Source organism: Homalodisca vitripennis, chromosome 5 (genome assembly GCF_021130785.1).
Source record: "Homalodisca vitripennis isolate AUS2020 chromosome 5, UT_GWSS_2.1, whole genome shotgun sequence".
Taxonomy (NCBI): Eukaryota; Metazoa; Arthropoda; class Insecta; order Hemiptera; family Cicadellidae; genus Homalodisca; species Homalodisca vitripennis.
In genome coordinates this window covers 143,956,525-143,982,165 of record NC_060211.1, presented here as the reverse complement: position 1 = coordinate 143,982,165, position 25,641 = coordinate 143,956,525, and the positions used below count along the sequence as shown (strand labels likewise).

Genomic DNA, 25,641 nt, shown 5'->3' with positions numbered 1-25,641 from the left:
ATATTAATTGAAGTATTTTATCTTTATTTAAAACTGAATATACAATTAAAGAACTGAGATAATGTAATTTAATCGTAATCTGTTATTTCAACCAACAAGTGGCTCTTCTTCACTCTGTTGCCATAATAGTCCACTGTTACTGACAAGGGATTGAAAGATACACTAAATTAAACATATTATAACATATTGTAGACATATTCACTTGAAGTTGAAGCTTTTAGATCACTACACTTTTAATGTGTGAAATCCTTAATTGTTAAACTTTTATGCAAGGAATAAAATCATTAGTTATATATACATAAATTACTTTATTTAATACATAATACTGAACATTTTCTGAACAGCTTTTTATGTTTCGTTTTGGTTTTTTACAATGTTAGTTTTAGGCAAGTAAATTATCTACATAGTTCACGCTACAAGATAACCTTATAGGTTTGTGTTTTAAATCACATGTTATAAATTTGTTTGTGTTGGGACTTATTATGTAAGTCATGTCTAACAAGACTTTTCAAACTGTCTTCTCCTCTTGTGAATGTTCTCAAATGGCAACTCCATCAACTCTCTCCCCACAATTCTCCTTGTGGTAGTTCAGTGCAGTTAAACCACGTCCGTGCCTTGAGGAGTCAATTTCCTGTAGTAGCTGTGGACCACAAGCCATCCGTATACGTCGTCAACTGTAACATTAGAGACAGACATTGTCATGTGATGCTTGAATTCACGTTGGCAAGGCTGTTTGTTCAACAATTATAATAGCTAAATATCATAAGTTTTTGAGGAAGTTTGAGTGTAATGAGCTACACTTCCAGATCCATTCCTTTCAAAATCTGCATTGTTTAAACGTATGATATTTGACCTGATGTGGTGAATAAACTATCATCTAGTTTTGATTTTTTAATCTAACATATACGTGGATGAAATCCTGTCAGGAGGGCATTTGTTATTCATACCTAAAAGAACTTCTAAAGACTTTTCTATGTATCCTCTCTGAACTAACTATACAACACTCAGCTACAACAAAATACAATGTATGATTAACCTGTGGACTAGTATTAAAAGAATACAATGACAATCTCCCAATAATCTCCCCCCTCTCTCATACCACCTCCCACCCTCTCCCTTTCTCTTCTCTCTCCATCCTCCTCCGGCCACCTTCATACCCTCTCACTCCCCCTTCCTCCACCCATCACTCACTCTCTCTCTCTCTGTCCCTCTCTCTCTCTCTCTCTCTCAATTGTTATTGTGATTCAAAAGATATTACAGATGAATTAAGTCATTAATTTAAATTAAGTAGTTCAAAGGCCTGTAGGGTAAAAATTTACATCTATTTAATCACTGCAACTGGTAGGAAAAGGCAAGATGCTCACTCATCATCAGCAACGTAATGCAGATCATCTTGTAGTCCTTGTCGAAAGGGAGGTGTAAAGTCAGAGCTCGGATCAGTAGTGATGGCAACAGGAAGGTTTCCATCACGAAGATCAGCACGGCAGTAATCAGCCACCAGAACATGAGGTTAGGTTTATCCTGCAAGAGGAATGAAGGCACTTGAGGGTATAGTGGCAAACAATACAATTCATTCCTAAACTGATTCAGTTGTAAACAGTCCAATTTATGTCAGACTGCAGTGAAGATGGTTTATGAATTTGATACCCCAATCATAGAAACCTACAGGCTGAAGATTAGTTGACTGGGCTCATGACCACATGTTGACGTTCCAGGTTGTGATTGGTATTTCTACCATTTTTGGATATAAAATATAAGAAAGGAATTTTTATTGATTCCATCATTACCGTTATAGTTCTCCCCTTTTGTGCATCAAGACTTTAATTACGAGTCTGTGCCATGAGACCTTATATCCGATAGAAACGAAAAAAATAAGAGGTTCATGCAACAACGTAAATAACTAATAACATTTTAAACTCAAGCTTGAGATATGAATTACATTCAACGTATTGGAACATATTTTATGAAAAGAAAATTTTTGATTCGATTTTTACGCACTAAAATTTTACGACTGAATGTACTATTACTGCATTTATATGTAATTGAAGATTCGTTATTATTCTTCCTCATAGCATTATAATTACCTAAGTTAAAAGGGATTTCAGGTGATTAGAACTAAACGCGTTCATTTGGACTAAGGTTGATGAGGTGAATCATGTAATTCGGAATATCTTCATGTACTCGAATTCGGTGAATAATCGTGGTTTAATGATAAGCAATGTAGTGTACGCGATCGAGCACAGTTGGCATAAACGTCACTTGGGTAGTTGCTGTTGCTATTGCACTAATCACGAGGTTAAACATTTCCATTATGTCTCATGAAATGTGCCCATAATACACTTGCGGTGTAAGTGTAGCTCGCCGCTTACAGGGATGTCTATCGCGAAGCCTTTTGAAAACAAATTGGTCGTCCGTCATCCCTCACCAACCCATCACTCACCCCGTCCGCATTACACGTCTATAAAACAATTTCATCGAGAATATTTACAGTTAGTATTTACTTATGATAATGATTGCAGTACATACTATAGTAGATTTAGTTATGGACATATCCTGACAGTTTGATCACTGTGGATAAGCTCTATTGGTTCTTGAGGTAGTATGTTCATAGTAAATAAAAAACCAGTTTCCAGATATTCAACCTAAACTTTTATTTCAGATTCCCTTTAATGGCCATTCTTGACGTTTTTAAATGATAGAAATATTGCAACTACTTTTTACAATTTTATCCAGAAGCAATCACAAAAACACAAAACAAGCTTTTTTGAAAATTTAAGGTGTACTGGCTCCCTTGAAGCATTCTTGAAAGTTGCATGGATTATCTTTCAGTTAAAAAAGAAATGATATTCGCCTAGGTACTGCCGCCTTTGATAAATGGGATGATACAGAACAAGGATGCATATGGAAATCTGCCTTCTAAATTGAGTACATTAGAATCTATACTATAAAAACATTAATTAGTATCTACCACACAGCACAATGTATTTATTTACGCCATAACAACATAAGTAATTAGTTTTATTACGAATGGAAAAGAAGTTGAACTAAACTATCAATTTGAATAAATACAAATACTTGACTGTAAACAAATTATTATACTATATTATGTACTTATATCTAGTTAAAATCAAAATGTAAGTTATGCAGCCTTACCTGATATACTCCCAAGAGCAAGAACACCGAAGTGACAGAGTGGACGATGTGCACCAGGAGCTCCACGGCCAAGGCGCCTACTGCCGTAGTTATGAATTGCGCTACAGTCATAGTTTTTATCAGGAAGAAGATAAATAACTATATACACATGTATTACAGATAAGATCTAGAATTAAATGGGCAATCCTTGAGCTATACTGAAGATAATAACTATAATTCTACAGTGACTCAAGTTGTGGTGTCCCAAAAATCATTTAAGCATTATTTTCATATAAAAACATGGATAAATATTCAAGTTCGAAATATTTATATAACTAGTTTACAGGGCGCACTGTAAGACATTGAAAAGTCTGTTTAATTTCTGTTACTAGCAAATTATTACAAAACCTGCTAGATACCTAGCAAGATGTACTAATACACTAGGGGCGCGATTATCAGAAGCCATTAAATACTCACTTCTGCTTAGTATTGATATGCATATGTACAGCGTGGGTTGTCGTTCGCTGTTTATAGACATAATGTAACCCATTCCTATCGGATTGATTATATATATATTAATTGATTGATTGTAATCATAACAATTATTCAAGTATTCGGTTTAGTACATAGTCTAGTTCCTAGCAGCAGCCACTTATGACACGTTCACTGTAGTCAAACTAACGACATTTTTTAGCCAAATAATATGATTTTAATACTATAGAAATGCATAGATTAGTCCATAAAGAGTATTAGATGAGTAACTTTGTGTTTTAAAATGGATTTATACCAATGATAACTGGATTACGAACAACTTTAACGTACTATAATAAACATCGGGTAAGAACATTTCGGATAGTCGTGTATCTAGTGTATGACTAAAAAGAAGTAAATGAAAAAATAAACTTACGGTGCACATGAAACAATATTATAGCACAGGCACATTCTAAGCAGATGAACAGGCTCCCTATCTGCAACAGTGATAAATATCAATTGTCACAATTCCTTCACAGTTAGAAACAATATTCAGATTAGATCATACTGTCTTGAGTTTAAGAAGGGTGCTTGCAGTTAGGTCGATTTTAAACTGTCGACAGTTCCTACGACCTTAATTTGTGTTGTGATGTAAGTTAGATCAATTTTAACATGTTCCTCCTTCATTTTGAATAAGATTTCATAGAAATCTGCCTATCGTAATCAACTTCATAATGATGTTCCCGGAGAATTTTTTCACTTGCTCCAACCATGGACCTCGAAATCAAGACCAACCATACTCCAACCATTTAAAAATGTATATATATATATATATATATATATATATATTCTGGAGAGAATGATGTACTTGTAAAATAAGCCAATAGTAAACAAGCATAAAGTTACAAAATACACAGAATTTTGTCCCTTGCTCCAACCATGGACCCCGAACTCAAGGCCAACCATACTCCAAAGATGTACATATATATATATATATTCAATCATAAAAAGTACTTGCTCCGCCGGGACTCGAACCCGGATCTCTCACTTGCCGGGTGAATGTGCTACCATTACACCATAGAGCCCTTACTTTTTACGATTCAATTATATTGTATTTGGCCGTATCTGTCTCATATGCGTTTTAAATAATATATATATATATACATATATATATATACATATATATATATATATATATATATATATATATATATATATATATATATATATAAGTATATAATAATATACAAGCACAAAGTTACAAAATACGAAGAACGTTAATTTAATAAACAATTGCATTTACTGTCTTATTCGTATTGTTTTAAATTAATTAATTTTTGCAGTTTTGTGTTTGTTTATTACTGACCTATTTAACATACTATTTTCGGAATGAAATTCTCTACATGTTTTTGTTAAAAAGTTTCCTTGTTTATTAACCATTACTTCTGTGAATGTACTTAACATTCAAACAAAGCACTTATTTCGAGACAGAATTTTGCATATTTTGTCTAATATCTCAGATATGGGTGGTCTTACAGGTCTGGGACGTATTTTATTCAATTTTTAAGTCAATTATACATGAAATCCGATAAATTTTACACCTAACTTTACCCCATAAAACACTATTTCGCTTTATTTCTGCCCTTTCGCAGTAAATCTGGTGAAATCCTATGCTAGCCTTAGTTCGCTTGCGAAGCGTCTTCGGACATATGTTTATATGGAAGTTTTTCATTATTATGATGAGAGGAAATCAAGTGAGAAATAAGCGGAGTTAATTGTGGGCCACCCTTGATATATACCACCCTTCTGTTCCTTACGGTAATTAAGAGTAAGTATGACTTATACTAACTTACCACAGACAGAAAACTGAAAAGCTTTGAACCAGAGCGAAGAGAGACGAAACAGCAGCAAGATTTATCTCTGGAAATGTTACTTCTGCTCACTAAGAGTGTAGTATTGTGTCAACTTACGAGGGAGATGAAACCATATCATTTGAATCCAGAGCGAAGAGAGACGGAACCGCAGTAAGACTGTAGCTCTTGGCAATGCTCTTCTGTTCACTAAGAGTAGAGTATCACTTGTGCCAACAAACCAGGGAGATGAAACCATATAATCTGAATCCAGAGCGAAGATAGACGGAACCGCAGTAAGACTGTAGCTCTTGGCAATGCTCTTCTGTTCACTAAGAGTGGAGTTTCACTTGTGTCAATTTACGGGGGAGATGAAACCATATAATTTGAATCCAGAGCGAAGAGAGACGGAACCGCAGTAAGACTGTAGCTCTTGGCAATGCTCTTCTGTTCACTAAGAGTGGAGTTTCACTTGTGTCAACTTACCAGGGACATGAAACCATATAATTTGAGTCCAGAGCGAAGAGAGACGGAACCGCAGTAAGACTGTAGCTCTTGGCAATGTTCCTTCTGTTCACTAAGAGTGGAGTCTAACTTGTGTCAACTTACGAGGGAGATGAAACCATATAATTTGAATCCAGAGCGAAGAGAGACGGAACCGCAGTAAGACTGTAGCTCTTGGCAATGTTCCTTCTGTTCACTAAGAGTAGAGTATCACTTGTGCCAACAAACCAGGGAGATGAAACCATATAATTTGAATCCAGAGCGAAGATAGACGGAACCGCAGTAAGACTGTAGCTCTTGGCAATGCTCTTCTGTTCACTAAGAGTGGAGTTTCACTTGTGTCAATTTACGAGGGAGATGAAACCATATAATTTGAATCCAGAGCGAAGAGAGACGGAACCGCAGTAAGACTGTAGCTCTTGGCAATGCTCTTCTGTTCACTAAGAGTGGAGTTTCACTTGTGTCAACTTACCAGGGACATGAAACCATATAATTTGAGTCCAGAGCGAAGAGAGACGGAACCGCAGTAAGACTGTAGCTCTTGGCAATGTTCCTTCTGTTCACTAAGAGTGGAGTCTAACTTGTGTCAACTTACGAGGGAGATGAAACCATATAATTTGAATCCAGAGCGAAGAGAGACGGAACCGCAGTAAGACTGTAGCTCTTGGCAATGCTCTTCTGTTCACTAAGAGTGGAGTTTCACTTGTGCCAACAAACCAGGGAGATGAAACCATATAATATGAATCCAGAGCGAAGAGAGACGGAACCGCAGTAAGACTGTAGCTCTTGGCAATGTTCCTTCTGTTCACTAAGAGTAGAGTATCACTTGTGACAACAAACCAGGGAGATGAAACCATATAATTTGAATCCAGAGCGAAGATAGACGGAACCGCAGTAAGACTGTAGCTCTTGGCAATGCTCTTCTGTTCACTAAGAGTGGAGTTTCACTTGTGTCAATTTACCAGGGAGATGAAACCATATAATTTGAATCCAGAGCGAAGAGTGACGGAACCGCAGTAAGACTGTAGCTCTTGGCAATGCTCTTCTGTTCACTAAGAGTGGAGTTTCACTTGTGTCAACTTACCAGGGACATGAAACCATATAATTTGAGTCCAGAGCGAAGAGAGACGGAACCGCAGTAAGACTGTAGCTCTTGGCAATGTTCCTTCTGTTCACTAAGAGTAGAGTATCACTTGTGTCAACTTACCAGGGACATGAAACCATATAATTTGAGTCCAGAGCGAAGAGAGACGGAACCGCAGTAAGACTGTAGCTCTTGGCAATGCTCCTTCTGTTCACTAAGAGTGGAGTTTCACTTGTGTCAACTTACCAGGGACATGAAACCATATAATTTGAGTCCAGAGCGAAGAGAGACGGAACCGCAGTAAGACTGTAGCTCTTGGCAATGTTCCTTCTGTTCACTAAGAGTAGAGTATCACTTGTGCCAACTTACCAGGGAGATGAACAGTTTGGATCGAGAGCGAAGAGAGGCGAACCGCACAAGACTGTAGCTCATGGCTATGTTCTTCTGTTTAATAAGAGTGGAGTATCACTTGTGCTAACTTACCAGAGAGATGAAACCAAATAGTTTGGATCCAGAGCGAAGAGAGACGAAACCGCAGCAAGTCTGTAGCTCTGGCAATGTCACTTTTCTCATGTTACAACAGTGTCTGTTCTTTTTCTAAGTAGGCTACAAAAACAAAATATTTACAATATTAGTATGTTTGACATTTAATGAAAGAAAGCAATACTGTTCTGTAATATTTAGGCAAGTTTGGTAGAACAAAACTATATTTTAATAGTCCATACCGTTTATCAGTTAAGTATATGTGCTCGAGATATTCATGTTACTTACTACATAAATGATAAAATAACAGTTGCTTCATGTCTTAAAATTACTTTGGTAACTTTTAGAGATCTAATACTTTTGTATATGTAAGAAATTGACTGTCTATCTAAAAATATCGTGTCAGATTATAAGAAATAATAATTCACTTTCTAATTAATATGTGGGTAGAGCTACACTATGTTATATACATAAAATACCTCATAATAACAAATTATACGTATTTAATTGAAAGAAATCATTTCGGATGTCAACTCCTAAATTATGGGCGTAGAGCTACACTCTGTTATATACATAAAATACCTCATAATAACAAATTAAACTTATTTAGATGAAATAAATCATTACGGATGTCTACTCCTAAATTAAATAAAATAGAAAATTAATTAATAGTTAGTTCTCATTATTATAGTTGGAATTGGGTCATTTAACCTCAATATCATAGGAACATTTTTGTCCTAGAATGAAAAACAAAATAATCCTCATTTTTATATATGACTAACCCCTTATTTTAATTAACCCATTTTAATCCAAAACAAAAGAAGTTTAGTTTTTAAAGGGTGGTTTTTTAGAACATGCATACTAATTGTAGCCGTAGGTCATGATAAATATTTCTAAAGTGAGTTGTACAATAATATTTTTCTGTCATCAATTTAAGTACCAATAATTATTTGTTAAATATAGTAGTATAAAAGTTTTATAAACTAATGTTAAATATTTGATAAACTATAACATCTAAAATATTAATGTATTGTTTAATAATTTTTAAAACAATAATTTCGATTTGTTTCCAATATAATTTGAGTTCATACCATAAACATTTATATCATTTTTAAGATATAGGCCTATAAATGTTATTAAAAAAATCCTTCTGTTAACTGTAAGCGTATTTTAAGTGCCAAATATATCAAAACTATATTTAAATTCTAGGTAGACCTTATAAAATATTAGACTACTAAAACAATATTAATGTTTTTGTAGCATTAAGCTTGAAAACCCATGTGAAATCTGGCAAGAACAATTGTGTTTCATGTCCTTGTTTTAACCCAATAAATTAAATGTAATAAGGAAAAAAATTTATTGTATGAAATTAAAATCTATTTGGAACTAAATATTTGTACTTAAGAAAATAAAATTGTTTTCGAGATCGTGAATTCAAGAAGGGACCGAAATGTTTTTTAACGTCGAAACTTTGTGTATTATATTGAACTTATTATATTACCTCTGAATATAATAAGAAATTGGTTTTAATCAAAAACCAAATCATATTGGAGGCAGGATACAGTCTATATAGTAATGTAGCTGGCCTTACCTGACTGTGCAAGTACTTGGTGATTTCAGATATGAAGTGGTCAATTCAGTCGGATTTGCCCATAAAGGTATACTTTACTTAGGTACTTACGTGCTTCAAATGGAAGATGCCCAGTCGATTATACTAGCACTAATAGATTATTTTGACTACTTGGACACTGCTTGAATCGTTACAAAACCATAGTACGCCACACTGAGTATTCTCGCCAACGTTTGTGAACTTATCTCTCCAACCCAATCGCTTCTCTCGTTTGCGGGTGAAAAGCCATGACATTGATAAGCCAGTACTGTTGATAAAATTAAAAAACAAATAATTACTTTTCGAAAGACAGTTCTTTACTGTTACCCAAATAATGTACACGATACAAGTAACTTTTGAAATTAAAATATTATAAAATACGTATTTGACATATATTATACGCAATGTATTCAAGTCAAGCTTTTATTAACAAATAAAGCTTCCCAACAGATTTTAAAAGGACTCGGCAGAACATAAAAAATTTAAATCTTGGTAGGTTGGTAAGCATGAAAAAGTGACTTCATCAAATATTTTTCGCATAATTTTACTCAGTTTATTGTTTTTAAAGAAAATGAATCAGGGCCATTATCGTTAACAATAAAGCAAATGTACAAATGTCACCTTAGTTTTACCTTTAATTTTGACCTATTAACCCCAAGACCAACAAAAGTCATCCTTTTATCTAAGAGAAACTGTTTCATATTAAGTATCTAATGCAATGTAAGTATCTATCAAAAGTTATCGTTCGGACGTACGGTTAATTTCAAGGTTTTTAAAGCTTGGACACCTTTGTAGAAGCCCATGCCTGGCTCTTAATAAAGAGTCTAATAAATATTGCCTTGAACTTATTTAAACTCAATTAACAGTTATTTGTTAGGAATTAATTAATCATTAAATGGACAGGAAAAACACTATTTTGTACGTAAATCGTTCAACGTGATAAGCGAATTTTGTTTATTGCTCTCATATTGACACTTAAGCTTGGAAGGACCTGTTCTGCAAGCCAAAAATCTTTTAGAACATTTTAGTTTTCTTGTTTCTTTTTTAACAGGTAAATTGTTTGAGCTGAAAAAACACATTTATAAAACCTTCACAGTTTGATACAGTTTAATCTAGTGGTTATTGAGATGGTCTTAATATACCACGGTGTTAGATAGTAAACAAGAATAATGACAAAATACGTAAAAAAAAAATACGTTGAAAGCCTGCGAGGTGTCAAGAGCGAATCAGCACTTGATCAGAAAATCAGAAAAACTATAGAAAACAGAAAATTAACAGAAGACTTACCACTGCAATAGGACTCGATCAGCAACTGCGATAGTTTTGGTGGGTGTCAAATAGGAGAGTAGAAAAAGGTTCATAAATAGGTATCAAATAATAATGTTTTTACAGATCGTAGTTTTAGGTTGATATTATACGTAAACAAACCAAAGTCCCTCTCATCCTCTCCTATCCCTCTCGAACCCTATCCTCACTATCCCTTGGATCTTTTCAATATTACTTTAAATTTTTATAATGTTTAAAAGTTTGTATGGTTTCATATTGATTTTGTAAATCAACTTATTGAAATTTGTTACTTTTTTACACAATATTTTATGAATCAGAAAGAATGCTGGTACTTTAAACACCTGGTAAATATACTTCAAACTGTAATAAAATAATTAAAAAAAAATACATTCTGATAAAATCACATTATTAAAAAAATCATTTTGGTACATTTGTTAAAAGTTTACTAAAATAGGGGTCTAGTGAACCCCCCCCCCCACCTTACCTTTTCTTAAGAATGCCATTCCAAAGAAATATAATGACATTCTGTTTCTCAGTGGGAAATTGAGTGCAAATCCGCAGATAACTACTAGTATTACATAAAAATTAATGAATAACATTTTTGAGAGAGAAATCATACCAAGAGTATTATTGTATGGCGAGTTAATAATATATTTAGTGTACCTATATATTTGTTGTTGAGTAAAAAATATTTAGTTTTTACTTTGTAAGCCATAGCAATAAAGAAACCAACAATGAGGGACTAACTGTAGCTCATTACAGTTTTTGTAATAGTATAAAACATTAAACAATATAGTATTGACATATATATTTAAATGAAATAACGAAATGTTACAATAATAAGAAAGTGAATATTAAATTGAAGTAGCTACTTTTAATACAGACTAACTTATTAAAATAAAATATATTTGTGTTTTTTATATATAACGTATTTAAAGTGAACGTTAATTTTCCTTATTTGAATCAGTAGATAAGTTGTGACAAAGGACTTGCATTGTTTTTGACACAGAGGAAGACCACCTCAAACATAATACGGTCAGTAAAATAGGCGACGACGTACAGTATAATACAACACTCTGAAACATGGTCAAAAGTACTGTTCTGATTTAAGATTACTATAAGCACTATTTAACTTCATATCCGTTATATAACATACATATTAATAAACAAGTGAAAACCCTTTTTAGCTCAGCATAACAGGGTTTTTCTTGTTAAATAATTAGGTCCTTATAAGATATAATGTTAGTATAGAAGATGAGAACCAATTTAAAATGTATTACTCGTAAAAACCGCCTTTCTGTGTGTAAATGATAGTTGAATTTCCCCAATAAAAAATATATCATTAGCGTTAATTTTGACAAGGTTCTAAATTGCAAGATAGTGGAAATGGTTAAGAATATAGAACAATATTTGTTCTGGCATTTGATATTTGTAGTTTGACACACGTAAAACTAAACGCCAGATACTTAAATAATGGTTATGTTAACAAATTTTGTTAAAAAGAGGAAAATTGTTGTTTTCAGCTACAAAACTTAATAATTGGTTTTCATGAGTTTATCTGATTCTGTTTTACTTGAAAATTAAATCCGGGCTTTTAATAACTCAAGAATAATAACTAGTCTACTTTTAATCAAGTAAAATTCAAGAAATTGTACAGAATACATTTATTACTGTTTCTTCATAGCCACGCTAAATTACATCAATATATATATTTTGTACTGTTTCCAAAATTTTCTAAATACAATACTAAATATGATAAGGACAGGATATAATCGGTATCAAAAATACCTTTACTATGCACATAGCCGTCAATATTACAGACTGAGTGGTTTTGGATTCTTGGTGATAGACTAGATAGCTTAAACCAATAAGTTGGAATCCGAAGGAGAAATTAATTTCGGTTAGATTATTGTTTTCTTATTTCATTGTAATCACCCTTCAACTTCAATATAACTTCGTTAAAGATACATAAAAAAAAAGAAATAAATCTTTTGATAAGCAGTGGAGGATTTTTACTGCCGGTCCTAATCCCCTGCACTTAGGTGTGTGGGATATGCGTGTGTGTTGGTGTGAAACTATCATAATGCCGCAATCACTATTTATTTTGCTAATAATAATAATAGTGATTCTGAGTTAGAAATCAGGCTGAAAAAAATCGTGAGAAAATAAAAATGTATTTTCTTTTTAGAAAATGTGTATTAATTATACTCGAGGCAGAGGTTTTCATTAATTATGTTCCCACACCACACTTTTCAGAGATCAAGAAGTATAATTTATCTTAATCCAAACAGATGATGTTGGGGTATAATATAATAAAAAAAATATATATATATATAAATCATCAGTTGATACTTTAAGATAAACACACATAAAAATAGATTACTACATAATTAAAAGATTCGCATAGAAAAAAACAAAGTATAAGAAAAATGCCAACGATAGATTAAAAAGCTTATAACATAAATTCGCTCGGGCAATAATAGTAATGGTGCTCATAACAATAAACACGATCCCATTTAAAATGTAAAACAGTTATCAGTATTGGGCGATGTAAGAATATGAGCAAATTTTCTTTGAACTGTTTTGTGCATATTGCATTCGAAGCTTTGAATGCCCGTTGTTTGTTCTCTTTTGTGTCCCATAACAGTCATCGACACACTAAGAGAAATAAATGAATTCAATAACCTGTGTAGCTTATATTCAGCTGAGTGAACAATAATATTAACATTTAAATTTAAATCAATAGATCATTTAAATTCATATTAATTTAATAGTTCTGAATTAAATCTTTATAATCGTTACGCGATGTTAACAAAACCACAGTAACAGTTCTGATAACATTATATTCGGTACGCAACCATTAAACACAGGTATAATACCTCTATGAGTTAATCAATTGTCTCTTTAACTTTTAATTCCCGCTTTTTAATTTACCCTGCACATTAAAGTTTCACCAAAATTGCACAGGCGCTATATCCTACTTCAGTAGTACCAATGAAATAATCAGTATTAGTTCATGTATTAAGATATTTTGACTCCCTGTTTCGTTTCGAGTATACATAAAGATATTGCAAGTTACCAAGAATATCACGCATTGTCATTATCTGTCACTATCTTATGTTATTATCTAAGAGATTCATATTTTACCTAGCAACTAACCCTGGTATTGTCGAAGCCGGTCGTAAATTTACAAGTATTACTGTGACTGATAAATTGTACCCTCATAAGATAAGAACTAATATTAAGTTAGTGGTATGAACATTCAAGTTTATAATAATAATAGGTAATTTATTAAAAACTGGTAACAGCATATAAGAAATGGTTATGCTTTCTTTACATGAACATTAATCAATACGGTTTTATTAGTTTAGTATATTTTTTAAAAACGTCGTTTTGGATCACATTCTTCACAATATAGCCTACTCATATAATTATATTGAAGTATGTTATCTTTATTTAAAACTGAATATACAATTAAAGAACAGAAATAATTTAATTTAATCGTAATCTGTTATTTCAACCATCAACTGGCTCTTCTTCACTCTGTTGCCATAATAGTCCACTGTTATTGAACGAGGGATTGAAAGATATACTAAATTAAACATATTATAACATATTGTAGACATATGCACTTTGATCACTACACTTTCAATGTGTGAAATCCGTAATTATTAAACTTTAATGCAGGAATAAAATCATTAATTATATACATAAATTTATTTATTTAATATATAATGCTCAATATTTTCTTAACAGCTTTTTATGTTTGGTTTTGGCTTTTTTACAATTTTAGTTTTAGGCAAGTAAATTATCTACATAGTTCACGCTACAAGATAACCTTAGGTTTGTGTTTTAAATCGCATGTTAGAAATTTATTTGTGTTGGGACTCATTATGTAAGTCATGTTTAAGAAGACTTTTCTAATTGTCTTCTCCTCTTGTGAATATTCTCAAATGTCAACTCCATCAACTCTCTCCCCACAATTCTCCTTGTGGTAGGTCAGTGCAGCTAAACCACGTCCGTGCCCTGAGGAGTCAATTTCCTGTAGTAGCTGTGGACCACAAGCCATCCGTATACGTCGTCAACTGTAACATTAGAGACAGACATTGTCATGTGATGCTTGAATTCACGTTGGCAAGGCTGGTTGTTCAACAATCATGATAGCTAAATATCATACGTTTTTGTGGAAGTTTGAGTGTAATGAGTTACACTTCCAGATCCAATCCTTTCAAAATCTGCATTGTTTAAACATAATATGATGTTTGACCTGATGTGGTGAACAAACTATCATCTAGTTTTGATTTTTTAATCTAACATATACGTGGATGAAATTCTGTCAGGAGGGCATTTGTTATTTATACCTAAAAGAACTTCTAAAGACCTTTCTATGTATCCTCTCTGAACTAACTATACAACACTCAGCTACAACAAAATACAATGTATGATTAACCTGTGGACTAGTATTAAAAGAATACAATGACAATCTCCCAATAATCTCCCCCCTCTCTCATACCACCTCCCTCCAACTCCTCCCACCCTCTCCATCCCCCATTCTCCTCTCTCTCCATCCTCCTCCGGCCCCCTTCATACCCTCTCACTCCCCCTTCCTCCACCCATCACTCACTCTCTCTCTCTCTCTCTCTCTGTCCCTCACTCTCTCTCTCTCTCTCAATTGTTATTGTGATTCAAAAGATATTACAGATGAATTAAGTCAATAATTTAAATTAAGTAGTTCAAAGGACTGTAGGGTAAAAATTTACATCTATTTAATCACTGCAACTGGTAGGAAAAGGCAAGATACTCACTCATCATCAACAACGTAATGCAGACCATCTTGTAGTCCTGGTCGATAGAGACGAATAAAGTCAGAGCTCGGATCAGTAGTGATGGCAACAGGAACGTTTCCAACACGAAGATCAGCACGGCAGTGATCAGCCACCAGAACATGAGGTTAGGTTTATCCTGCAAGAGGAATGGAGACTTGAGGGTCTAGCAGCAAACAACACAATTCATCGCTAAACTGAATCAGAGTTATAAACCATCCAATTTATCTCAGACTGCAGTGAAGATGGTTTATGAATTTTAAACCCATTTATTATAATCTATTTCATGAAAATCTACAGGCTGAAGCTTAGTTATGCTTAGTCATGACCACATGTTGGCGTCCCACGTTGTAATTGGTATTTGCTACCATTTTTGGCAAAAAGATACAAAATATAAGTAGGAACTTTTATTGATTAGATCATTACTGTTATAATCATTTAGTGCATCCAGAATTTGATAATGAGTCTGTGCCATGAGTCTTTTTGGTATAGTCATCCACAAATATACCAGGAGCACTTCTATGTTCTTACTAGTCTATCTCTTCATGAATACCCTCGTATACTCCGTCCGAGATCTTTCGTCTGATTGCTACTAAACACGATCACTTAGTCTACGGTTGATTAAGTGATGAATGGAAGTCGGAAACTCTTCATCTGATGAACAACCGTTGACGTTTACTGATCTTGGTAATGTACGCGATAGAGCACAGTTTACACAAACAACACTTGATCGTTACGGTTTTTGTAGCAGTAACCTCGCGGTGAATCAATTCTATTTTGGCTTAAGAATGTGACCATGGGTTAGGGTGTAGGTGTAGCTCGCCGCTTAAAAGGAGGTCTATCGGGCTGCCTTTGAAAACAAATTCGTATAATTTGGTATAGGAGATACATAAATATATATACGTATATATGATTTATCTCACTTAGCTGACACATGACGCTTTGATCACTGTTTTGGCGATTTGTCCGTCATCCCTCACCAACACGCCAGTCACCCCTGTCATACTTTCTATATGCAATACACAAGTATGAACAATTGTCAGAAGACAATTTTAAAGGGGCTGGTACTGCTTCTAACAATCAAGGATTAGTTATACATAGAGTAGTTATATATTATTTTTAAGTAATACCATGGACATGAACACTTATTTATCAATGTTAAATAAGCTTGGTTTTCTACTAATTCTACACAACTTCTGGAATTATACATAGTAAAATAGTGTCCCAACTTATAAAACTGTATGTATATACATTGTTAGCTACAAAATCTATTTTTTTTATTTTAAATTTACAAAAATATGAGAATATTTACAGTTAGTATAAACTTATGATAATTGTTGCATTACATACTAAAGTAGATTTAGTAATGAACATATCCTGAAAGTTTCATCACTGTAGGTAACTCTATTAGGTCTTGAGATATTATGTTTATAGTTAATAAAACACGAGTTTCCAGATATTCAACTTGAACTTTTATCCCAGATTCCCTGTAATGGGCATTCTTGACGTTTTTTCATTAAATGATAGAAATATTGCAACTTTTTACAACAATTTTATCTAGAAGCAATCATAAAAACTCAAAACAAGCTTTTTTGAAAATTTTAAGGTGTACTGGCTCTCTTGAAGCATTCTTGGAAGTTGCCTGGATTATCTTTAAGTTAAAAAAGAAATTATATTCGCATAGGTACTGCCGCCTTTGATAAATGGGGTGATACAGAAAACGGATGCATATGGAAATCTGCCTTCTAAATTGAGTATATTAGAATCTATACTATAACAACATTAATTAGTATCTACCACACAGCACAATGTATTTATTTACGCCATAACAACATAAGTAATTAGTTTTATTACGAATGGAAAAGAAGTTGAACTAAACTATCAATTTGAATAAATACAAATACTTAACGGTAAACAAATTATTATACTATAATATGTACTTATACACGTATCTTGTTAAAATCAAAATGTAAGTTATGCAGCCTTACCTGATATACTCCCAAGAGCAAGAACACAGAAGTGACAGCGTGGACGATGTGCACCAGGAGCTCCACGGCCAAGACGGTTACCGCCAAATACACGAATTGCGCTACAATCATAGTTTTTATCAGGAAGAAGATAAATAACTTTATACATATGTATTACAGATAATATCTAGAATTAAATGGGCAATCCTTGAGCTAAATTGAAGATAATTACTATAATTCTGCAGTGACTCAAGTTGTGTTGTCCCAAAATTCATTTAAGCATTATATACATATAAAAACATATATAAATATTCAAGTTTGAAATATTTATTTAACGAGTTTACAGAGCTCACTGTAAGACATTGAAAAGTCTGTTTAATTTCTGTTACTAACAAATTATTAAAAAACCTGCTAGATACCTAGCAAGATGTACTAATACACTAGGGGCGCGATTATCAGAAGCTGATAAGACCTATATCGGACAACCAAAGTTGCGGAAAGTTTGACCGCCATTAAACACTTATTTCTGCTTAGTATTGATATACATAATTATGTACAGCGTGGGTTGGCGTTCGCTGTTTATAGACTTATAATGTAACCCATTCCTATCGGAATGTAAGCACAATTGTTAGATAAATACAGCACTAATCCTAACTTTGTTATGTAGAAAAATAAGGAAAATACAAATTTTAATTGTAGTCATAACAACATTCTGCTTAGTACATAGTCTAGCAGCCACTTATGACATGTTCACTGTCGTCAAACTAACGACATTATTTAGCCAAATAATATGATTTTAATATTATTCTATTTAATATTAATATTTAATATTAATACTATAAAAGATGATTTTGATGTTAACTTATTACAAAATTCTTTAGACCAGTTGTATGTTTGGTGTTCGACTAATAAGTTGGAATTGAATGTAAATAAGTGTTTTGCCATGTCATACTCACGGAGGAGGATTCCTGATTTTAACATTTACTTCATAAATAATAAAGCTTTAAAAAATGTTTCTAAAATTAAAGATTTATGTGTAATTTTTAGTTCTTCATTCTGTTTTAATGATCATGTCCACATGCTGGTGTCGATTGCATACAAACTTCTGGGCTTTGTCAAGAGAAATTCAAGATATTTCCACAATACTAAGACAATTATGACTTTGTATAAAACTATGATAAGAAGTAAATTAGAGTATTGTTCTGTTATCTGGAATTCAATAAATGTGTTAGAGTGTAGCAATTTAGAGATAATACAAAACAAATTTCTTAAATTTTTATTTTACAAACAACATAATTATGTATGTCCTTACGACATGCCCACTTCTAATTTAAGGGAAATGTTTGAGATTAAAAAATTGTCCATAAGAAGGGAACTAGCCTCAATAAGTTTTTTTATGTAAGTTACTTAATAATTCTGTTGATAGTTCGTATTTGTTAAGTCACATAGGTTTGCATGCACCACATCATATATTTAGAGAATTTAATTTATTTGCTTTACCTACATGTAGAACAGTTTCTCATTATAACTTTCCTTTGTACAAGACTCTACGGTTTCTTAATTTAAACCAATCAAACATAGATATTTTTAATGATAATTTGGAAAATATTTTAAAGATATGCAGCAAACCTTTTATTTTGATTTAATTTTTTGTTCATTGTAGAAGTGTATGTGTACAATGAAGCAAGTTGTTATTTTTTTTAAATTTTATAGAGTTAATTTATTTATGTTGTGTAAAGAAATTTTAATATTAATTTGTGTAACTGCCAGCAGTTTAGTTTAGTTTAGTTTGTTATGTTAAAGTTCATATTAAGAGTACATTAATTTTAGTTAAGATAGCTGTTTTGGGAATAATTGAAGGTTTTGTACTTTGTTTGTGCTATATCATGTCCTGTAGCTGTCATGTAAAATTGAAAATAAATAAATACTATAGAAATGCATAGATTAGTCCATAAAGAGTTTTAGATGAGTAACTTTGTCTTTTAACATGGATTTATACCAATGCCAACTGGATTACGAATAACTTTAATTTATTATAATAAACGTCGGGTAGGCACATTTCGTTTAGTCGCGTATCTGGTGTATGACTAAAAAAGACATTAAAAAATAAACTTACGGTGCGCATAAAACAATATTATACCACAGGCACATTCTAAGCAGATGAACAGGCTCCCTATCTGCAACAGTGATAAATATCAATTGTCACAATTCCTTCACAGTTAGAAACAATATTCAGATTAGATCATACTTGAGTTTAAGAAGGGTGCTTGCAGTTAGTTCAATTTCAAACTGTCGACTGTTCCTACGACCTTAATATGTGTTGTGATGTAAGTTAGATCAATTTAACATGTTCCTCCTTCATTTTGAATTAGATTTCATAGAAATCTACCTATTGCAATCACCTTCATAATGATGTTCCCGGAGAATTTTGTCACTTACTCCAACCATGGACCCCGAACTCAAGACCAACCATACTCAAAAAATGTATATATATATATATATATATATAATATATAATATATTCTGAAGAGAATGATGTACTCATAAAATAAGCCAATAGTAAACAAGCACAAAGTTACAAATACGAAGAACGTTAATTTAATTAACATATATTGCATTTAATGTCTTAATATTCGTATGTGTTGATTTAATTTTTGCAACTTTGTGTTTGTTTATTACTAACCTATTTAACATACTATTTTCGGAATTAACTTCTATACATGTTTTTGTTTCAAAGTGTTCGTGTTTATAACCATTAATTCTGTCAATGTACTTAGAATTCAAACAAAGCACGTTTTTCGAGACAGAATTTGCATATTTTGTCTTATATCTCAGATATGGGTAGTCTTACAGGTCTGGGACGTATTTTATTCAATTTTACAGTCAATTATACATAAAATCCGATAAATTTTACACCTAAATTTACGCCATAAAAAACTATTTCCCTTTATTTTGGCCCTTTCCCAGTAAATGTGTCGAAATCCTTCGATAGCCTTAGTTCGCTTGGGAAGCGTCTCTGGACATATGTTTATATGCAATTTTTTCATTATTATGATGAGAGGATATCACACAAGAAATTTGTCGAATTAACCGTGGGACCACCTTGATATACACTACCCTTGATATACTTATGTCCCTCTTGTTAACTAAGAGTGGAGTATGACTTGTGCCAACTTACCAGAGAGATGAAACCAAATAGTTTCGATTCAGAGCTAAGAGAGGCGAAACCGCAGCAAGACTGTAGCTTTTGGAAATGTTATTCTGTTACTTCATAGTGGAGTATGACTTGTGCTAACTGAACACAGAGATGTAACCGAATAGCTAAGTACCAGAACGAAGAGGCGGAATCGCAAGACTGTAGCTCTTGGCAATGTTCCTTCTGTTCACTAAGAGTGGAGTATCACTTGTGCCAACTTACAAGAGAGACGAAACCAAATAATTTGGATCCAGTGCGAAGAGAGGCGAAACCGCATGACTGTAGCTCTTGGCAATGTTCCTTCTGTTCACTAAGAGTGGAGTATCACTTGTGCCAACTTACAAGAGAGACGAAACCAAATAATTTGGATCCAGTGCGAAGAGAGGCGAAACCGCAGCATGACTGTAGCTCTTGGCAATGTTCCTTCTGTTCACTAAGAGTGGAGTATCACTTGTGCCAACTTACAAGAGAGACGAAACCAAATAATTTGGATCCAGTGCGAAGAGAGGCGAAACCGCATGACTGTAGCTCTTGGCAATGTTCCTTCTGTTCACTAAGAGTGGAGTATCACTTGTGCCAACTTACAAGAGAGACGAAACCAAATAATTTGGATCCAGTGCGAAGAGAGGCGAAACCGCATGACTGTAGCTCTTGGCAATGTTCCTTCTGTTCACTAAGAGTAGAGTATCACTTGTGATAACTTACAAGAGAGATGAAACCAAATAATTTGGATCCAGTGCGAAGAGAGGCGAAACCGCATGACTGTAGCTCTTGGCAGTTCCTTCTGTTTATTAAGAGTGGAGTATCACTTGTGATAACTTACCAGGGAGATGAAACCAAATATTTTGGATCCAGAGCGAAGAGAGACGAAACCGCAGCAAGTCTGTAGCTCTGGTACTTTCCTCATGTTACAACAGTGTCTGTTCTTTTTCTAAGTACAAAAAACAAAATTTTTTCAGTATTTCTATGTTTGATATTTAATGAATGAAAACAATATTGTGCTGTAATATTTAGGCAAGTTTGGTAGAACAAAACTATATTTTTAATAGCACATATTTTTTGTCAGTTAAGTATATGTGCTCCAAATATTCATGTTACTTATTACATAATATTAATGCGCAAAACTGGTATTGAAAGTAAATATAGTTGTTTCATACTAATGAAAAAGTAACAGTTCTTTCATGTCTTACAATTACTTTGGTAACTTTTAGAGATCTAATACTTTTATATGTGTAAGAAATTGAGCTGTCTATCTAAAAATATCGTGTCGGATTATAAGAAGTAATAATTCACTTTCTAATTAATATGGGAGTAGAGCTACACTCTGTTATATACATAAAATACCTCATAATAACAAATTATACGTACTTAGTTGAAAGAAATCATTACGGATGTCTACTCCTAAATTATGGGGGTAGAGCTACACTCTGTTATATACATAAAATACCTCATAATAACAAATTATACGTACTTAGTTGAAAGAAATCATTACGGATGTCTACCTAAATTATGGGGGTAGAGCTACACTCTGTTATATACATAAAATACCTCATAATAACAAATTATACGTACTTAGTTGAAAGAAATCATTACGGATGTCTACTCCTAAATTATGGGGTTAGTGCTACCCTCTGTTATATACATAAAATACCTCATAATAACAAATTATACGTACTTAGTTGAAAGAAATCATTACGGATGTCTACTCCTAAATTATGGGGTAGAGCTACACTCTGTTATATACATAAAATACCTCATAATAACAAATTATACGTACTTAGTTGAAAGAAATCATTACGGATGTCTACTCCTAAATTATGGGGGTAGAGCTACACTCTGTTATATACATAAAATACCTCATAATAACAAATTATACGTACTTAGTTGAAAGAAATCATTACGGATGTCTACTCCTAAATTATGGGAGTAGTGCTACCCTCTGTTATATACATAAAATACCTCATAATAACAAATTATACTTATTTAGATGAAAGAAATCGTTACTAATGTCTACTCCTAAATTAAATCAAATAGAAAATTAATTAATAGTTAGTTCTCATTATTATAGTTGGAATTGGCTCATTTAACCTCAATATCATAGGAACATTTCCTCCTAGAATGAAAAACAAAATAATCCTCATTTTTATATACGACTAACCCCTTATTTTAATTAAACCATTTTAATCCAAAACAAAAGAAGTTTAGTTTTTAAAGGGTGGTTTTTTAGAACATGCATACTAATTGTAGCCGTAGGTCATGATAAATATTTCTAAAGTGAGTTGTACAATAATATTTTTCTGTCATCAATTTAATTACCAATAATTATTTGTTAAATATAGTAGTATAAAAGTTTTATAAACTAATGTTAAATATTTGATAAACTGTAACATCTAAATTAATAATGTAATGTTTAATAATATAGAAAATAATAATTTCGATTTGTTTCCAATATAATTTTGAGTTCATATCATAAACATGTATATCATTTCAAGATATACAAATATTATAAAATAAAATTCCTTTTGTTAACTGTAAGTGTTTAAGTATTTTAAGGGCCAAATATACCAAAACTTATATTTAAATTCTAGGTATACCTCATAAAATATTAGAAAATACTACTAAAACAATATTAATGTTTTTGGAGCATTAAACTTGAAAGCTAAAGTGAAATCTGGCAAGAAAAATTGTGTTTCATGTCCTTGTTTTAACCCAATAAATTAAATGTACTAAGGAAAACAAATTATTTTTTTAAACATAAAATCTATTTGGAACTAAATATACTTATACTTCAGAAAATAAGGGGGAAGGAAACAGTCCATATCGTAATGTAGCTGGCCTTACCTGACTGTGCAAGTACTTGGTTATATCAGATATTAAGTCCTCAATTCAGTCGGATTTGCCCGTAAAGGTACTTTACTTACTTACGTGCTTCAAATGGAAGATGCCCAGTCGATAATACTAGCACTAATAGATTATTATGACTACTTGGAACACTGCTTGAATTGTTACAAAACCATAGTTGGCCACACTGAGTATTCTCGCCAATGTTTGTGAACTTTTCTCTCCAACCCAATCGACTTCTCTCGTTTGCGGGTGAAAAGCCATGACATTGATAAGCCAGTACTGTTGATAAAATTAACAAACAAATAATTACTTTTCGAAAGACAGTTCTTGACTCTTACTCAAATAATGTACACAATACAAGTAACTTTTGAAATTAAAATATAATAAAATACGTATTTGGCATATATTATACGTAATGTATTTAAGTCAAGCTTCTATTAACAAATAAAGCTTCCCAAAAGATTTTAAAAAGACTCGGCAGAACATAACAAATTTAAATCTTGGTTGGTTGGTAAACCATCTGATCTGAAAAAGTGACTTCATCAAATATTTTTTGCATAATTTTACTCAGTTTATTGTTTTTTTTTAAGAAAAAGAATTTGGGCCATTAGCGTTAACCATAAAGCAAATGTACAAATGTCACCTTAGTTTTACCTATTGACCCATTTTGTCCTATTGACCCTAAGACCAACAGAAGTCATCCTTTTGACAGGAAAAACACTATTTTGTACGTAAAATCGTTCAACGTGATCAGCGAATTATTTTTATTGCTCTCATATTGACACTTAAGCTTGGAAGGACCTGTTCTGCAAGCCAAAAATCTTTTAGAACATTTTAGTTTACTTGTTTCTTTTTTAACAGGTAAATTGTTTGAGCTGAAAAAAAACACATTTATAAAACCTTCACAGTTTGATACAGTTTAGTCTAGTGGTTATTGAGATGGTCATAATATACCACGGTGTTAGATAATAAAAAATAACAATAAAATAACCGTAAAAAAATACGTTGAAAGCCTGCGAGGTGTCAAGAGCGAATCAGAACTTGACCAGAAAATCAGAAAAACTATAGAAAACAGAAAATTAACAGAAGACTTACCACTGCAATAGGACTCGATCAGCAACTGCGATAGTTTTGGTGGGTGTCAAATAGGAGAGTAGAAAAAGGTTCATAAATAGGTATCAAATAATAATGTTTTTACAGATCGTAGTTTTAGGTTGATATTATACGTAAACAAACCAAAGTCCCTCTCATCCTCTCCTATCCCTCTCGAACCCTATCCTCACTATTCCTTGGGTCTCAGCCAACTAGATAAACTATAGTCAAAATTTTAAACATTTTTCTAACCACAGATATTATCTTCGCAAATTTAACGTACATGATAATAAATGTATTTTTCAGAGGAATTCGTCTAAATATGTTATGAAAAACAAGGTTAGGTTTTTTCAAATACATTTTAGCTTCCTTCCTGACCCATTCAAGTACGTATAATTAAGTGTCTTGACTGGTATGAAAACGAGAACGTCTTGTAAGTTGTGTCAGTTTGATTGCGTCAATTGTTGCTGCTGATAACTGACACCTCCTTATATTGTATAATAATTGGCACTCGCCAGAAATGTTACAGTTACCACAAAATATTGCGCAGCAGCACTATTGCGCAGCACTGAACGTACATTAAAGCAGCAAAGCGTTTACTAAGTGTCTTCACTGGTATGAAAACGAGAACTTCTTGTAAGTTGTGTCCTGTTTGATTGCCTCAATTCTTGCTGCTGATAACTGATACCTCCTTATATTGTATAATAATTGGCACTCGCCAGAAATGTTACAGTTACCACAAAATATTGCGCAGCACTGAATGTAACATAAGTACACAGCAAAGCGTTTACTTAAGTGTCTTCACTGGTATGAAAACGAGAACGTCTTGTAAGTTGTGCCTGTTTGATTGCGTCAATTGTTGCTGCTGATAACTGATACCTCCTTATATTGTGTAATTATTGGCACTCGACTCTATGTATGCGAATACATTATTATTGTGTCTTTTAATTGACTCTATATAGTGAGATCGGTTGTTTTTGATTGATTTAAGCGATATATATTTTTCGATCCAGTAATTTTATTAAATTTTTAAATAAGTATTGTGGACTTATTTACTACCTACTATATATTATATATATATATATATATATATATATATTTGATTTGCATATTATTAATTATCTAATAATATTTCTACGCTCATTGTATGTACTAATTAATATCCCTTTCGTCCTTTGGAGAGTTAGTATTTTGTTGAATAATTAAAACCTAATTATAATTATACACAACCAATTATAGTTATATTCCAACAATTATTGAACTTTATTGTCTTAAAAATAATCTTTAGATTCTTATGCA

At 32.6% G+C, this 25,641-nt stretch overlaps 2 protein-coding genes across 5 annotated transcripts; both read right to left on the bottom strand.

Annotated features, from left to right (window-relative positions):
• Positions 1-291: 291 nt before the first annotated feature.
• Positions 292-9,345, bottom strand: LOC124362961. 2 transcript variants are annotated; one of them, XM_046817872.1, is made up of 6 exons: positions 9,206-9,345; positions 7,525-7,647; positions 4,040-4,100; positions 3,154-3,254; positions 1,365-1,521; positions 292-674 (listed from the first exon to the last, which is right to left on the bottom strand). In XM_046817872.1, exons 2-6 carry the CDS (start codon positions 7,612-7,614, stop codon positions 598-600), a joined length of 486 nt encoding a protein of 161 aa, XP_046673828.1. In that variant the 5' UTR covers positions 7,615-7,647; positions 9,206-9,345; the 3' UTR covers positions 292-597. The 2 variants fall into 2 exon arrangements, with proteins under 2 accessions (XP_046673828.1, XP_046673829.1); XM_046817873.1 differs by having other exon boundaries at positions 9,116-9,221.
• Positions 9,206-23,492, bottom strand: LOC124362963. 3 transcript variants are annotated; one of them, XM_046817876.1, is made up of 6 exons: positions 23,248-23,492; positions 21,230-21,337; positions 19,327-19,387; positions 17,232-17,332; positions 15,226-15,382; positions 9,206-14,505 (listed from the first exon to the last, which is right to left on the bottom strand). In XM_046817876.1, the coding sequence occupies exons 2-6, from the start codon at positions 21,311-21,313 to the stop codon at positions 14,429-14,431; spliced, it is 480 nt and encodes a 159-aa protein (XP_046673832.1). In that variant the 5' UTR covers positions 21,314-21,337; positions 23,248-23,492; the 3' UTR covers positions 9,206-14,428. The 3 variants fall into 3 exon arrangements, with proteins under 3 accessions (XP_046673832.1, XP_046673831.1, XP_046673830.1); XM_046817875.1 differs by having other exon boundaries at positions 23,328-23,492; XM_046817874.1 differs by having other exon boundaries at positions 23,332-23,490.
• Positions 23,493-25,641: the final 2,149 nt, after the last annotated feature.

Excerpts from the sequence above, each read along its gene's own strand:
- LOC124362961 (XM_046817872.1), bottom strand. The coding sequence starts at position 7,614 with ATGAGAAAAGTGACATTGCCAGAGCTACAGACTTGCTGCGGTTTCGTC. Across the intron at positions 4,101-7,524 it reads TATTTGGTTTCATCTCTCTG|ATAGGGAGCCTGTTCATCTG; the intron begins GTAAGTTAGCAC and ends TCACTGTTGCAG. Across the intron at positions 675-1,364 it reads CATTACGTTGCTGATGATGA|TTGACGACGTATACGGATGG; the intron begins GTGAGCATCTTG and ends CTAATGTTACAG.
- LOC124362963 (XM_046817876.1), bottom strand. The coding sequence starts at position 21,313 with ATGAGGAAAGTACCAGAGCTACAGACTTGCTGCGGTTTCGTCTCTCTT. Across the intron at positions 19,388-21,229 it reads TATTTGGTTTCATCTCCCTG|ATAGGGAGCCTGTTCATCTG; the intron begins GTAAGTTATCAC and ends TCACTGTTGCAG. Across the intron at positions 15,383-17,231 it reads TGCTCTTGGGAGTATATCAG|GATAAACCTAACCTCATGTT; the intron begins GTAAGGCTGCAT and ends TTCCTCTTGCAG.